Source organism: Excalfactoria chinensis, chromosome 3 (genome assembly GCF_039878825.1).
Source record: "Excalfactoria chinensis isolate bCotChi1 chromosome 3, bCotChi1.hap2, whole genome shotgun sequence".
Classification (NCBI taxonomy): Eukaryota; Metazoa; Chordata; class Aves; order Galliformes; family Phasianidae; genus Excalfactoria; species Excalfactoria chinensis.
Window position 1 is genome coordinate 91,882,970 of NC_092827.1, and position 12,882 is coordinate 91,895,851.

At 37.5% G+C, this 12,882-nt stretch overlaps 1 protein-coding gene across 3 annotated transcripts in view; it reads left to right on the top strand.

Annotated features, from left to right (window-relative positions):
• The window catches only part of PLCB1 (phospholipase C beta 1), a 359,203-nt gene that overhangs the window by 275,159 nt on the left and 71,162 nt on the right, over positions 1-12,882 (top strand). For all 3 annotated transcript variants that reach the window (XM_072331035.1, XM_072331034.1, XM_072331036.1), the window contains 6 exons: positions 1,075-1,174; positions 3,806-3,910; positions 4,275-4,384; positions 8,414-8,546; positions 8,975-9,028; positions 10,279-10,498. In XM_072331035.1, coding sequence (XP_072187136.1) covers positions 1,075-1,174; positions 3,806-3,910; positions 4,275-4,384; positions 8,414-8,546; positions 8,975-9,028; positions 10,279-10,498 — 722 coding nt within the window. The remainder of the gene's footprint in view (positions 1-1,074; positions 1,175-3,805; positions 3,911-4,274; positions 4,385-8,413; positions 8,547-8,974; positions 9,029-10,278; positions 10,499-12,882) is intronic.

Here is a 12,882-nt window from a genome sequence, read left to right on the forward strand (position 1 = left end):
AGCCCTTTTCCCAGAATATTTTACCTTCTGGGTAACTTTCCTTTGGCAGCCTCCCAGAGCTTAAGTTTGGAAACATCATTAGGATTTTTCTTCTATAATGAACTTCTAATTAGTGTACTTCATTTCTCTATTTAGTTACAGCTATGCCCTGACTGCTGCTCTGCTCTGAGAAGCAAAGATCACTTTTTTTAGTAGTATTGAAAGTAAATTGCACAGATTCTTAGTTTTGAATTGTTGCTTTTGTGTTTTTTTCAATGTCTGTGTCAATTTTAGCAATTTTTTTGGGAAAATTTTTTTGGGAAAAAAAAAAAGCAACACTTATCTGCACCCAGCTCCAGAACACATTATTTTATGTATACACTGTAAGAAAATGAGATTTTCTCAAATTCTACACTATTTTTTAGAAGTGATATCAAAGATTCCAATCTTAGGAAAGTATCTCAGTAGCTAATTGCAATTTGTTTTCTTTTTTCATTGTTTGGCCTTCTTCTGTATTTGGTGGCAAAATAGCATCCAGTGCTAGTAAGCATCCCTCCTGGTGAAACCTGCTTCCCCTGGCAAATGAGTAGACTACAGCACTCAGAAACTCTACTGAAGTTGACATGGCTCATGTAATTCAGACATTAATGCTTTGCAACTTGTTGAGTTGCATGTTGAGTTTTCAATGCTTACATACATTACTGGAGACTTTTATGGAAAGTAAATAATCCAATTGGTGCAGACACAAAGGAAAAAGAGAACGTGCAAGACTGACTAAGTGGAAAACATTCAAACATGAAAAGAGTTGAGCTGAGTCCCTCGTATCATATTGAAAATACAGAGCCAAATTGTTGGATTCAACATATTGCGCTAACATCCCACCTCAAGTTCCTTGGAAGAAGAACAGTTTTATGATAGTTATTTTTAAACACAGGTGTGTATACACCCTGATCTCTTGCATGGTAGTACCTCCTGTGGATGTGTAGATGTTACTATCTACTGGGCTTAACTTTATCTTTTTGTCTGATATATTGCTAAGTTTTGTCTGGTTGGAGCTCTTTAGAAAGTTAATAATGCAGCAATATTTCCTTTTAGGTTGTTTTACCTACCCTGGCATGTTTGAGGCTAGCAGTATATGAGGAAGGAGGGAAATTTATTGGCCATCGGATATTACCAGTCTCAGCAATTCGACCAGGTAAACCCCTTCCTCCATTGAAACAGACGTTGTATCGTGAAAAGAAAAAGCAAACCCAAATCCCAACTACTGTAGATCACCAGCAACCTCATAGATTTATACAATCTCAGAATTTGAATAATATATTTCAGCTTTGAAGAGGAAAATACCATATTTCACCAGAAATGTACATCTTGAATCAACCAGAAAAAACGTCAGAATTTAATGGTTGGCACTTGCTCATCTTTTGTAGATAAAAAAAATAATAATCTCTTAGGGAATCAGAGATGGCTGGGAATGATGAAAGCAAAAGATGCTCCTGTAGTGTGATTTTAATATGCATGCAACAACTGACCTATATGCAAATTGTTGTAGCTCTGCAAAACCTTTAAATCAGTATAAAATTACTTAAACTTTTATTGCCAAATATTAAAAATGTATATATTAAAAAAAAATCATTCCTGGTCTCTTCCAAATCATATTATTATCACTATTGTAATTAATGGGCACAATGAAAATTGTAATTTTTCAGGTCAAGAGACTTGTTAAATATTTTGCTTCAGAAAGATGCAGTGACATTAGCATTTTGAACAGTGTCCGACTTCAATACCAGCTTTCCAGTGAGGGGAGGAATCTAAACTAGAGCAAGCATATGGGCCATAAACATCCAGTAGAAAGTATCCAGTGGAAACTTTCACAGTGGAAAAGGAAGAATATCTTCCTTCACTATACCTGGTCTAGTTGATTCCAGCAGTAACATATAGTTTATGTGTCCCTGTATCTAGCAGTTGTTGTCCATGTTATTTATCAAGACCTTAGTCTCTAAGTTTCTTCCAGTACTTTCTAGATCTCATCTCACGGCCAGTGATGTCAGGGCTTTTCTAAGAAGAACTCCAAGCCATCTTTCCTTGGCTGTTGTGGGTCATGTGGCCTCGCTGTGAGCATGGTCAGGTAGATGGATGTGACTGGTGGGCATCCACTGCTCCAGGATTTCCTCAGTCATCATCATTTCTCTTTCCCTTCTCCCCTCCCTCCTCTCTCCCACTGTTGGCTGCACATTCCTGGCTGTTATGCCAGCTCTGCTGATCTCCACACCACTTTGTGAGCAAGTTCAGATTATCAATACAGCAGACAATTCAGTTTTTATTCTAGGCATATTTTCCACTGGGTTAATGGATAAACTTGCTTCATGGCAGATCTGTTTAGCTCCAGAGGAAGACATGTGATGTGTGAGATGGAAAGGAGTTGTGAAGGATTTCCATCATCTGGTGGAAGCGAGCTCTTATCAGGGCTGATCCGTTTTTGCTGCACTTAGCCTTTGTGTGGCACAGAGTCCTTTCAGCACAGCATTAAATCACATTCATGCTTTTAAGTTTGTGCTTTTTAGAACAGAAGCCATTGTGTTGAATGATACAAGCAATTTTGAGAGCTTTTATCCTCAGGCATTTTCTTCTGTCCTTTTGACTCCAGTATTTGTTTACAGCATGAGATGGAGAACAGCATGTTGGTTTTAGTCTTTTGTACATGCTGAAAATCTGCTGACGGAACTTGAGGGGGCTGAGAAACCTTTGTAAGATAAAATTTAGCTCTTTTCTGAGACATTATTGAAAACTATCATACTGTCACACAGTATTATTATATTATTGTTATTCCCAAAGTAAGGATTTAGCTGTTACTTGGAGGGAGTTGCTCCAATCAGCCCAGTGAGGATCCCTCCACATAAACTCATCCTGCTTGTGTCTTTTATCTTACAACTACCCATATGTTTGGCACCATAATCATTGCTTTGGACAACAGCTTCAGCCATCATGAGGGAGACAGAGGAAGCAGCTTTGCCATGCTGAAGACAATTTGCTGGGACTGGAAGTGCATTTCTCTCGCTCCTACCAGTAATCCCATTGCTGTATTTAAACTAAGCAGTACGATGAGGCATTTGAGGGAGCTAAGCTGATGTTTGGTTTTTCAAAAGTTTAGGTTGCTGGGCTGTCTATCCACAAAGTCAGGCAGTGGGTGGCTGGGAGAAGAGGCTTAGGGCTGCCAAATCTGTGATTCTGTGCCATTAACTCGGCTAATCTGTGCTGCAGTGCTGTATCTGTACTGTTACAGGACAACCGTCTTTCAAAACTGTCTGAAAATGTTCCTTGTTCAGGTATATTCCTACAGCTTGTCACATAACGGGATTCACCCCTCACACACTTTGTAGATATAGTGCTTCATTGTCTGTATTTTTAATTGGGTATTGCATCATTGATCTCAATTTTACTTGTCAGTTTGGATTCTTGAGTACTATAATGGTCACTTTCAAAAATGTAGCAAGAGCTACGAAACAAACAACTAAACAAAAATGTAGTAAAAATCAATTCAGGAGAAAACATTCAAAATTACATTAAACACCACATTTTGCATTATTGTGTGTGAAAATAAAGTGTAAATACTATTTTAAGCAGCAGTGTCACATGCCTTTCAAGCAGTTCCTTGTCTGCATATTTACTTATCTCTGAAACCCTTTGGGCAAATCTTAGCCGGCTTAGAAGTCCCTGAGGTTGCTGGCTCAGCTGGAGACAAACTATAAATAATAAATGTTAATACAATTGCATTGGATATATCCCTAGAAGAGTTTTTACTCTGAACTGGTTCATTCTTATTTTTCAGGCTACCACTACATCTGTTTAAGGAATGAGAGGAACCAACCTTTGACACTGCCAGCTCTCTTTGTGTACATAGAGGTCAAAGACTACGTGCCTGATACTTACGCAGGTAATGCTGTGAAAAAAAGATATTCTGTATAATACTTCTGTTGTTTTTATTTCTAAAATTACAGGATTGTTTGTAGTGTTCCTTTCTGTGCCTCATGTGAAGTCAAATCCAAGTTGGGTGTAAGCTTTGAAAAGTCATCATAAAATGCTATGTTCAGAAAAATGCACATCCACATAACCCAAGCAGAAAGTCAAAGAGAGCACATTAGAGTACTTGCATGTGATGGTTTACTGTCGTTCACTGCTGTTTCTATGACTTAAGATTATCTCTCAGTGGCAGATCTGTGGGAAAAGTACAGCATCTTAAAGCCTGAGGAGCATATAACATAAGAGGTTTGGAATTGATGTATTTGTATTATTTCTAGATGTGATCGAGGCCTTATCAAATCCAATTAGATATGTTAACTTGATGGAGCAGAGAGCTAAGCAATTGGCAGCACTGACTCTGGAAGATGAAGAAGAGGTCAAAAAAGAGGTAAGGGAGGTTTTAGAGTCTCTGCAAATTACGCTGCTGTGTTTAAAGATATTTACTTTGCTTTTAAGTCCTCAAAATTGTGTGTATTGATTGCTTGAATACTTGCTAACATCTCATTCAGAATGAGACTAGAGTATATGACTGCACAGCAGCATTGTGCTGTGTGTGTGTTTTCACCGGAAGAAGCATGTGGTGCAAAACACACAGCACTGCTCAGAGGTGAAGAGAGACTAAAAGCTGACTGGGAAACAGAGTTAGATTGTTGCAACATTTCATGTAGTACATTAAATCATTGTAAGTCAGTGCCTGTTGTTTTCCAGGGTGATGCTAAAATTGCCCTTATTATATGTGTTTATATACATATATATATATATAGTATATACATTTTAAAATATAATTATATATTATATAATATAAATAACAATGCTTTACCAACAGCTTTGCCTGAAAGTATTGTACAGTATTTTAGGCTTTGTTTATGGCTCTTTGTTGTACATACAATTGCATAGATGTAATTTTGAGCATACTTCATCATGCTGACAGTTTAGCTTTCACTTCCAGTGAAGTCTGTGTTCCTCCAGATGTTCAATCTCTCTTCCAAACATTATCACTGTGACACCTTCAGCATGGTTTGAGAATATCAACTTTGTATTTTGAATATTGCTTGAATCAAAAGGCACTCTGAAGGGGTCTTTAGCAAAGATGAATACTTTCATAATCCTAAACTGCCTCCAACTACGCTAACTGCCTTCTTCAATTCTCAAATGTGCAAAGCATCACTGAACTAGATTTTGTAACCAAGAATACATTCCCAAAGCAGACCAGAAAAGTGAAAGTCATTACAATTCAGTGGCCAACAATTTACTCTTTGTGCAGTGTCACAAGTTCGGCTGAATGAGGACACTGTGAAATGCTCAGTAGTATCTTAGACAGTTATCTAGGACACTCTACACATGAGATTCTATTTTAATAGCAGAATCTTTTTTTAACATAATCCTTTAAATACCTTCGAGGTCATTTTTACTTTTGAAAAAAGTCCAGATTTCTCTGGTCTGTACAGGCTTGTTTGCTAGAAAAAATTCTATCACTGAGTATCTTCTTAAGCAAATGGGAAGATGGAAACCTGAGTTGTAGTGCTTCAGTAGCATTACCATGTGTCAAAGAACTTCACAGCTTTTGGGATAAAGGAGCGTGCTTCAGAGTAGCAGAGAAATGTTTTTTAAGAGAAAACTGTAGTGATTGCAGCAGTGCATTTACTAAAAATGTATAACCGTTCAATTAGATGCAGTAGAAATGGGTAGGTAAAAAAAACTGCCACTCAAAATGGCAACTTAAGTATATCATTGTTACTATCTATTTATAAACTGTGATTCTAGGTAAGATAATTGGCAGCTGGGCTGTGCTTGAAAATCCTGAGTTGACTGATCTTATCTGATGAAACATTTTCTTCAGCAGTCAGCAGGACTGACTGGTTTGTTTAGTTACACTTGCCCACAAGAACCACATTGATTAAAAATGACAAGCACATTCACTGGCAACACAGCTAAATAATTCTGAGTATGTCTGCCAGATATGTACATGTAAGTACACCTAGATTCAGTTTCCTTATGTGCAGTTTCTGTCTATACCCTATTAATGTTTGTGTCTAAAGCTGTGCTGCCTCCAAGCACGTATTTCCTTCCCCACACTCCTTCCCTACTTCTCACTCACTCTGAGCTGCATTCTTGCATCTATCTGAGGACAGTTGAAGGCTTTTCTTTGCTACCATAGATGTTTAAACTGCAGCTTGCTTGGTGGGAAGTTCCCCTGACTCCTTACAAAACAGTAGTCAAAAAAGATATCTAGTAATGAATTGTTTTGAATGAATAAATTTGCCTTTCTCTAAGCTTCAAATTATAGTGCCTGTTAATTGTCATTTACAGCATCTATTCTGTTTGTTTTGTAGTATTCCCATTATGAGTTACAGCGGTCAGATCTAGGTGCAGTAATGGTAATTAAATTAATCTGACACTTCTTATAGAGAAACTTGCTTATCCTTTGCCAAGATGGAGCCAAACTGACTTCAGGTCTTTCCTCCTAGTTTGGCAGTACAGCACAGATGTACTCAGTACCAGAAGAGGATCTCTCAATCCCAGTACATTGCAACTCTTTTTCTCTTCAAAAATAAAAATGCAGCCCACATACATAAGTACTTATATGAGGATGTATCTTTCAACTTAGTAAACATACTGTCTTGCAAAAGACATGGCAACATGTGGGATGCAAACCATTTTCTGTGAATACTGGAAATATAAATTCTTGGGCTGGATTGCATTGTATTTTAAAAAAAGCCTAAAATGTTCTCCACTAAGAGAAAATCATGTTTACTTTACCATTCTGTGTGATGAATTATGAGAAGAGAAAGTGCTTTTTAATGAGATTATATTTGCTTGATGCAGTGAAAATTACTCTTTATTCACTTCCTGATCCTGTCTCACATTTCTGCCTTTGTTTCTGAAACCAGCTGTTTTATGTCCCAAACTGACAGGCTGTATTAATAGCTCTCAACAAGCTGCAATGCAGCATTTCACATACAGATATAGAAGATGACAATACCCGTTTTCCACATAATGACTTTTAGGATGCTAACTTGCCAGAAGATAGGAATCCTAGCATGATGATCTATATAGCAATGTGTTTGGTTTTTGTTTTTTGGTTTTTTTTTTGTCATACTAATGGATTGCATCCTGTGAGAAATGTATCTTAATGCATTTTATGGGGAATTGAGGGGATAACCATGTCTCTATGTGTTGGTCACAGCTACAGATTTGCCAGTGACATTGTTCTACTGTCAGAAATGATGGCTAGGTCATGTTTGTCCTTATTTTATTGCAGTCATCGCTGCTTTAAAGAAGTAAAGTTTTTGGCATTAGTTTTCAATGACATCATGTTTCTGACTACAGAATCTCTCTCCTATAACTTTGGTAGAAATAAGCTGTTGAGACAATTCTTTTTGCAACATAGACTGCATTGTGAGGGCCAAGATGAAGGAAGTCTGCAGCAGGAGCAGCACGAAGCAGATCAAAAATATTTTGTCTCAATTGATGCAGTGCAGACTTTTAAGTATGGAGTAATCAAGAGGAAAAAAAACACCACCAACTGTGGTATCCTGCCTCTGCATGTAATGTGATTACCATCAAAGACTGAAATGGGAGCAGCTGAAAGAACAAAGCCAAGACTAGCCTGAGGCACCATGGCAACTGGCCCCTTGCAGGGATGGCAAGAATCAGGGCTTGGTCATTTCAAAAGTAAAATTGCTTTCAGTGACCTTCAGTTTGTTGGGTGCTGGGTGCTTGCCCTATCATTTACAAACCTGATGGCCACAAAGGAAATTGTAAGATGTTCAGTGTGTGGTGTAAGCCTGAGCTTTTAGGAAACTAGAAAGAAAGAAAAGATTGTAGAAAATGCTTAAATATTTGGATACCACAGGTGAATTTATGCAGCAGGATAGAAGTACTGTTTACATATTATCCAAGAATGTAAGATCTTGGGAATCGCAAGTATGTCTCTGTGCTGTAAAAAGGGTGAATAATGATTGTGCTGAGAATGTATGAAATTTCAAAGTAATTTTATATACTCATTTTGTTCACAGCAAGAATCTAAGTAGCATTTTTGTGCCACCTTCTCCATTATGTCTAGAAAAGCTTTGTGGTGGAGAACGGTGCTTTTCAATAAAAAACAGATTTCGTATCTGGTGCAGTTAATATATACTGTACTGAAAAATGTCCCTGATGAGTTATACCCACTTAAAGTATTTCTAAAGCATAATACATGCTCTATTTCTTCTTGAAATTTACCCTGCAAAAATGTACTGCCTGGGCTACTGTGGCTCTTAAAGATAGCTTTTTCTTTTTATCTTTTTTTCCTATTAAAAGTAATTTGTAGTTAACATTTATAGACTCTTAAAATTGTAAAGTAGGCTAAATTAGATCTAGAAATTTTTAAGGCTGTTAGTTGGAAAGAGTTATGTAAGTCCTCATTTATTTTCAGGTGGACCACGGAGATGCACCGTCTGAAGCTAACAGTGAACCTAGGCCAACACCAGCAGAGAATGGAGTCAATCACACTGCCTCTCTTACACCGAAACCAGCAACTCAGGTTGTCCACAGCCAACCAACACCAGGTAAAAAAAGAAAAACAAAAAAACAAACAAGCAAAGTAAACTGGAAATAGTCTTTCCAAAATAAGTCTGGGTATTAATTTTTATGTACTTCACATTTCAAGAGCAGCATTTTATTTGGTGTTTTCTTATTTTGATTTTGCTTTTGTGGTATATATTCTGTATTGATTTATTTCTTATAATAAATGGATGTTAAACCACAGTTCTTATAGTTAAATGACTGAAGACTTCATAGCCTTGTTCAGTAGCATCCTCCTCATAAGTAAGACAAGTGTGGTGGTGGTCTTTGTGTTTCTTCTCTCAGCTAGTTAATAAATTCTTGTATCAGTATATGTCCGATGCCACATACAATAGTTTAACATACATTCAGGTGGCGCAGTAGTGGCTGTTGTTTTAAAGGAGTTCATATTACTCATCTCTTTTACTTCTAGGTTTGGTGAAAGCACCTGCTAAGACAGAAGATCTTATTCAGAGTGTCCTCACAGGTATTCAATATACAGATTATACTGTACAAATGATAGACTTTTTGCCAAGAGAAACTTATTTTCTGTGAAATGGACAGTCTGGTTTAGACACTCCTTGGAATGGCTGTGACTGCATTAACTCACAGAAAATGTACATAACACATCTTCTTTCTCAGCTGTGATTCTATTAAATGTTTGAGCACACTCTTCTTGAGATCGATGTTGGGTGCCTACATGGAATTTCTAACAATTATTCCATTGTTGCATTCTCACAGGCCCCTCCCAGGAAAAACAAAACACTATTATCTGAACAGAAACTAACTGTGCACTGAATATTGTCAGTAGTATTGAACCCATTTTATCCCCACTATACTTGCAGTGGTCCCATCACTCCTACAACATTGAAATTACACTGTTAGGTTAAGTAAACCAACTCTGCTTTGCAACTGGGAGTCCTTCAACTTGGAAACAGATTTTAGATTGCAGATCTCATAACTTGTTTGTTCGTGCAATTAATTTTCCTACATTTCCTTACACTTGATGTTTTGTGAGGTCTAAAAAGGAGTCTTAGTCTGGCTTCTTCCCATTCTTCATTTTTTCTTCATTGCTGATTTGGAGTGAGCATGTACAAGTTGTGCTAGCAGACACTGAACTTGAGCTGTGATCTGGGTTCACAAAGCAGGACAATGACAGCCCTGGATTGCATTTGCCTGCTGACCTTTGCTGGAGTGGCAGACAACTGGCCATGAGTCTCCATCATGACAGAAGTGAAATCACTCCCAGAATTCCATGATGATACCAGGACAGCTGCCCAAAGCCAGTGCCCAGGTCAAGGCAGAATGGCAGGCAGCTGAAGTGCTGATTGTGAAAGGGGTTCATTGTGCTGTGTGACCCATCCAGAGAGAAGGCAGACCTGAGGTGTTGGTGCAATTCCTACAGAAAAAGACAGTGATCGTATTTGTGTGAGATGGTATAATTACATGTCAGACTGATGCGAGTCTTTTGCATCTGAAGGGGATGAGGGAAGAAAGTTTTTATTTTGCTGGTCATGTTGGTGCTCTTGGCTTCCTAATTTTAATTGAATTTGCTGTTATATTTTCAATCATGTTAGCTTCTTTTCAGAGAATTGTGCTTGGTTAGTTTAAGCTAGCACATTTCACTTGCCAACAAGTGTTCTTTGTTTCATTTGAGCTGACGGTGATTTCTGTGTTCTCTGATTAAAATCATATGTTCTTGGAAAATTGAAGTTGCTTTTGTTATTGTCATTGTAGAAGTGGAAGCACAGACTATTGAAGAGCTAAAACAACAGAAGTCATTTGTTAAGCTTCAGAAGAAGCACTACAAAGAAATGAAGGACCTTGTTAAGAGGCACCACAAGAAAACCACTGATCTTATCAAAGAGCACACTGCAAAGTATAATGAAATCCAAAATGACTATCTGCGAAGAAGAGCAGTTTTAGAAAAAACAGCAAAAAGAGACAGTAAGAAAAGGTAAATACAGTTTTCCTTCTTTTGTGATAGACAGTTAATATGGAGGTGACTGAAAGCACAGAAGAAATCAAACCAGGATATTTGTAGATAGAATCAAGTCGGAAGATTTGTAGATAAAATGATGTCAGGTTCTTTGATATGAGAATCATCAGATAAAAAGCCCTCTCTGATATCCTGCTTCTCTGCCAAAAATAAGTTGTTCACAGTTTTAAAGCTCTTTTCCCATAAACAAGATCATACAATATTTATCTTGGGACTTTTCTTAGATCTCTGTTATGAGTAGGTGATTCAGCTGGACGGGCAACAGCTGCCAGTAGTTAGGTGGTGAATTTAATCACAGATGGTGGCATTGAGCTTCCTCTACATACTGGTGCAGTTCAGGAACCAGAACACAGTGTAAAAGAACTGAAACCTAACAGGATAATGTATTTTACATTCCTAATCAGATCAACTCTAGCATGTTTTATCACAGTACCCCCATCATCTCCCATCCTGACCTGTTTTAGGAGGAATATCAGTTCAGTAGTGATTGAAATCAGCATCAGTACTGAAACTTCTGCCCCACACTTTATAATGCAGCTTTATGATGTAGGTCTTTTTTGCAGCAAGGAGAGAGTTTTGCAGTCAGCACACAATCATCTTGCTGAAACTGAGCAACTGATTTTCTCTAGGCAAATACCGTGTGCTGCCAGGTGGTGGAGTAAGACCCAAGTGTTGTTTGTGTTTAGAGCAAGTATTCTGAAGTTTTGGATGGCAAGCATTGTCTCCATGTTAGAACCCTGGAAAAAAAGTTCTGCTACAACAGAAAGGATCAGACCAATAGTTAGATGAAAGAAATACTTGAACAGTTAGTAGCATTTGTGGTTTAAATGGCGATTGATCCTGACCACTTGATCTTAATGATTGCTTTGCTTCACCTGTGCATGCACTCTCTTTCTGTTCTGCCTCTCTTACTCAGTCTCTCATTGCCGTGTGTCTTTGGGTATGCCAATATCAATTTGTATTATTTGCTTAGGTAATGAAGGGATGTCGTATTTGTGATTATCAGCTTGAAATGTTTGACTGCAGGGACTCATTAATCTTTCCATGGTTTTTCACTTATTCACATGCTAGGGGACTATGTGTTGCAAAAGATCATTCTTAGCTCCTAGAAAAACAAATGCACCTGTAGGTAGTGTCTAATACTGTTAAAACTGAATGGCAATTACATAAGGATGCCAACCTAAATTTTTCTTAGTGCATGTTTCTCAGTCTAGCACAATCTATTTTTTTAAAGTGAATATGAGAAAAAAAAGCCCTTTAAGTTTTGCGTAGAACTGAAATAGCTGCAGTTCTTAAACACAAAGACATTGAATGAGCCTTTAAGAAAATTACACAGAATCACAGAATCACAGAATTTTTAGTTGGTGCTTTTGGTAGGGACCACTGAATTAAAATGTGCAAGCACGCTCTGGCTACTGCTGCTGTACTCTAATTGCAAGTGACTGTGATTCAGTCCATAACTTGTCCCTAGGAAGGAGCTTACTCATTTAATACCTTAAGGACTGGCTGCCAACTGCATACACAGTGATATTTATTTGCTGTATTTTCCATCATCAATTTGTGTGACAGGTAGTGGCAGACTAAATAATATCATGTTACTTTTTTTCTTTGGCATATTCTATTCAACTTTTTGCAGAAAGAACAAACTGAATAAATAGAGTGACTCATCTGTCTTTGACTAGAAAGGATTTGGGTTTTTTATTTTGTTATGATCTGACCATAAATCATTCATAATATCAGGCAATAAAGTACTGCAGTCTGCTTTGTGGAGCCGTCATAGTGATTTCAGAGATTTGTAGTTTTATGTACAGATACTGAGATATCTGAAGGTTAAAAAATCTGACGTTGAATTTTTAAAGAGCAGGAGTGTGTATTGAAGGCTTTTCAGATTTGCAAGTACATATTCTCTCAAGCAGAAGACTTTTAATAGAATACTGTCTCCCAGGGAAAAAGGCAGGTTTTACTGTTCTAAATCACAACTCTAGATGTTTACCTTCAACTGCAAAATACAAAGCACTACTTCATAAGGAATTCCTGTGCCAGATTCCCATACAAATATGTTGTCTCTGATCAGAAACAATCAATGTTTCATGCCCATGTCCAAAATTGGGCCAAGAATCAGTAAAGCCAGTGTCTGTGGGACAGTTGAAGTATATACTGAACACAAACACAAGTATTATGTTGGTGCAGTTCTGAAGTTTCTATTTAATAATCATGTTCTTTAAAAGACAGTCTTAGTATTTTAGCTGTGGCCTGTTATTTTTCCCAAAAATACAAGAGAAATATCAGCTTGAAAGCATACAGTGTAATGGCGTGATTTGGTAATGAACATTCATCAGTGC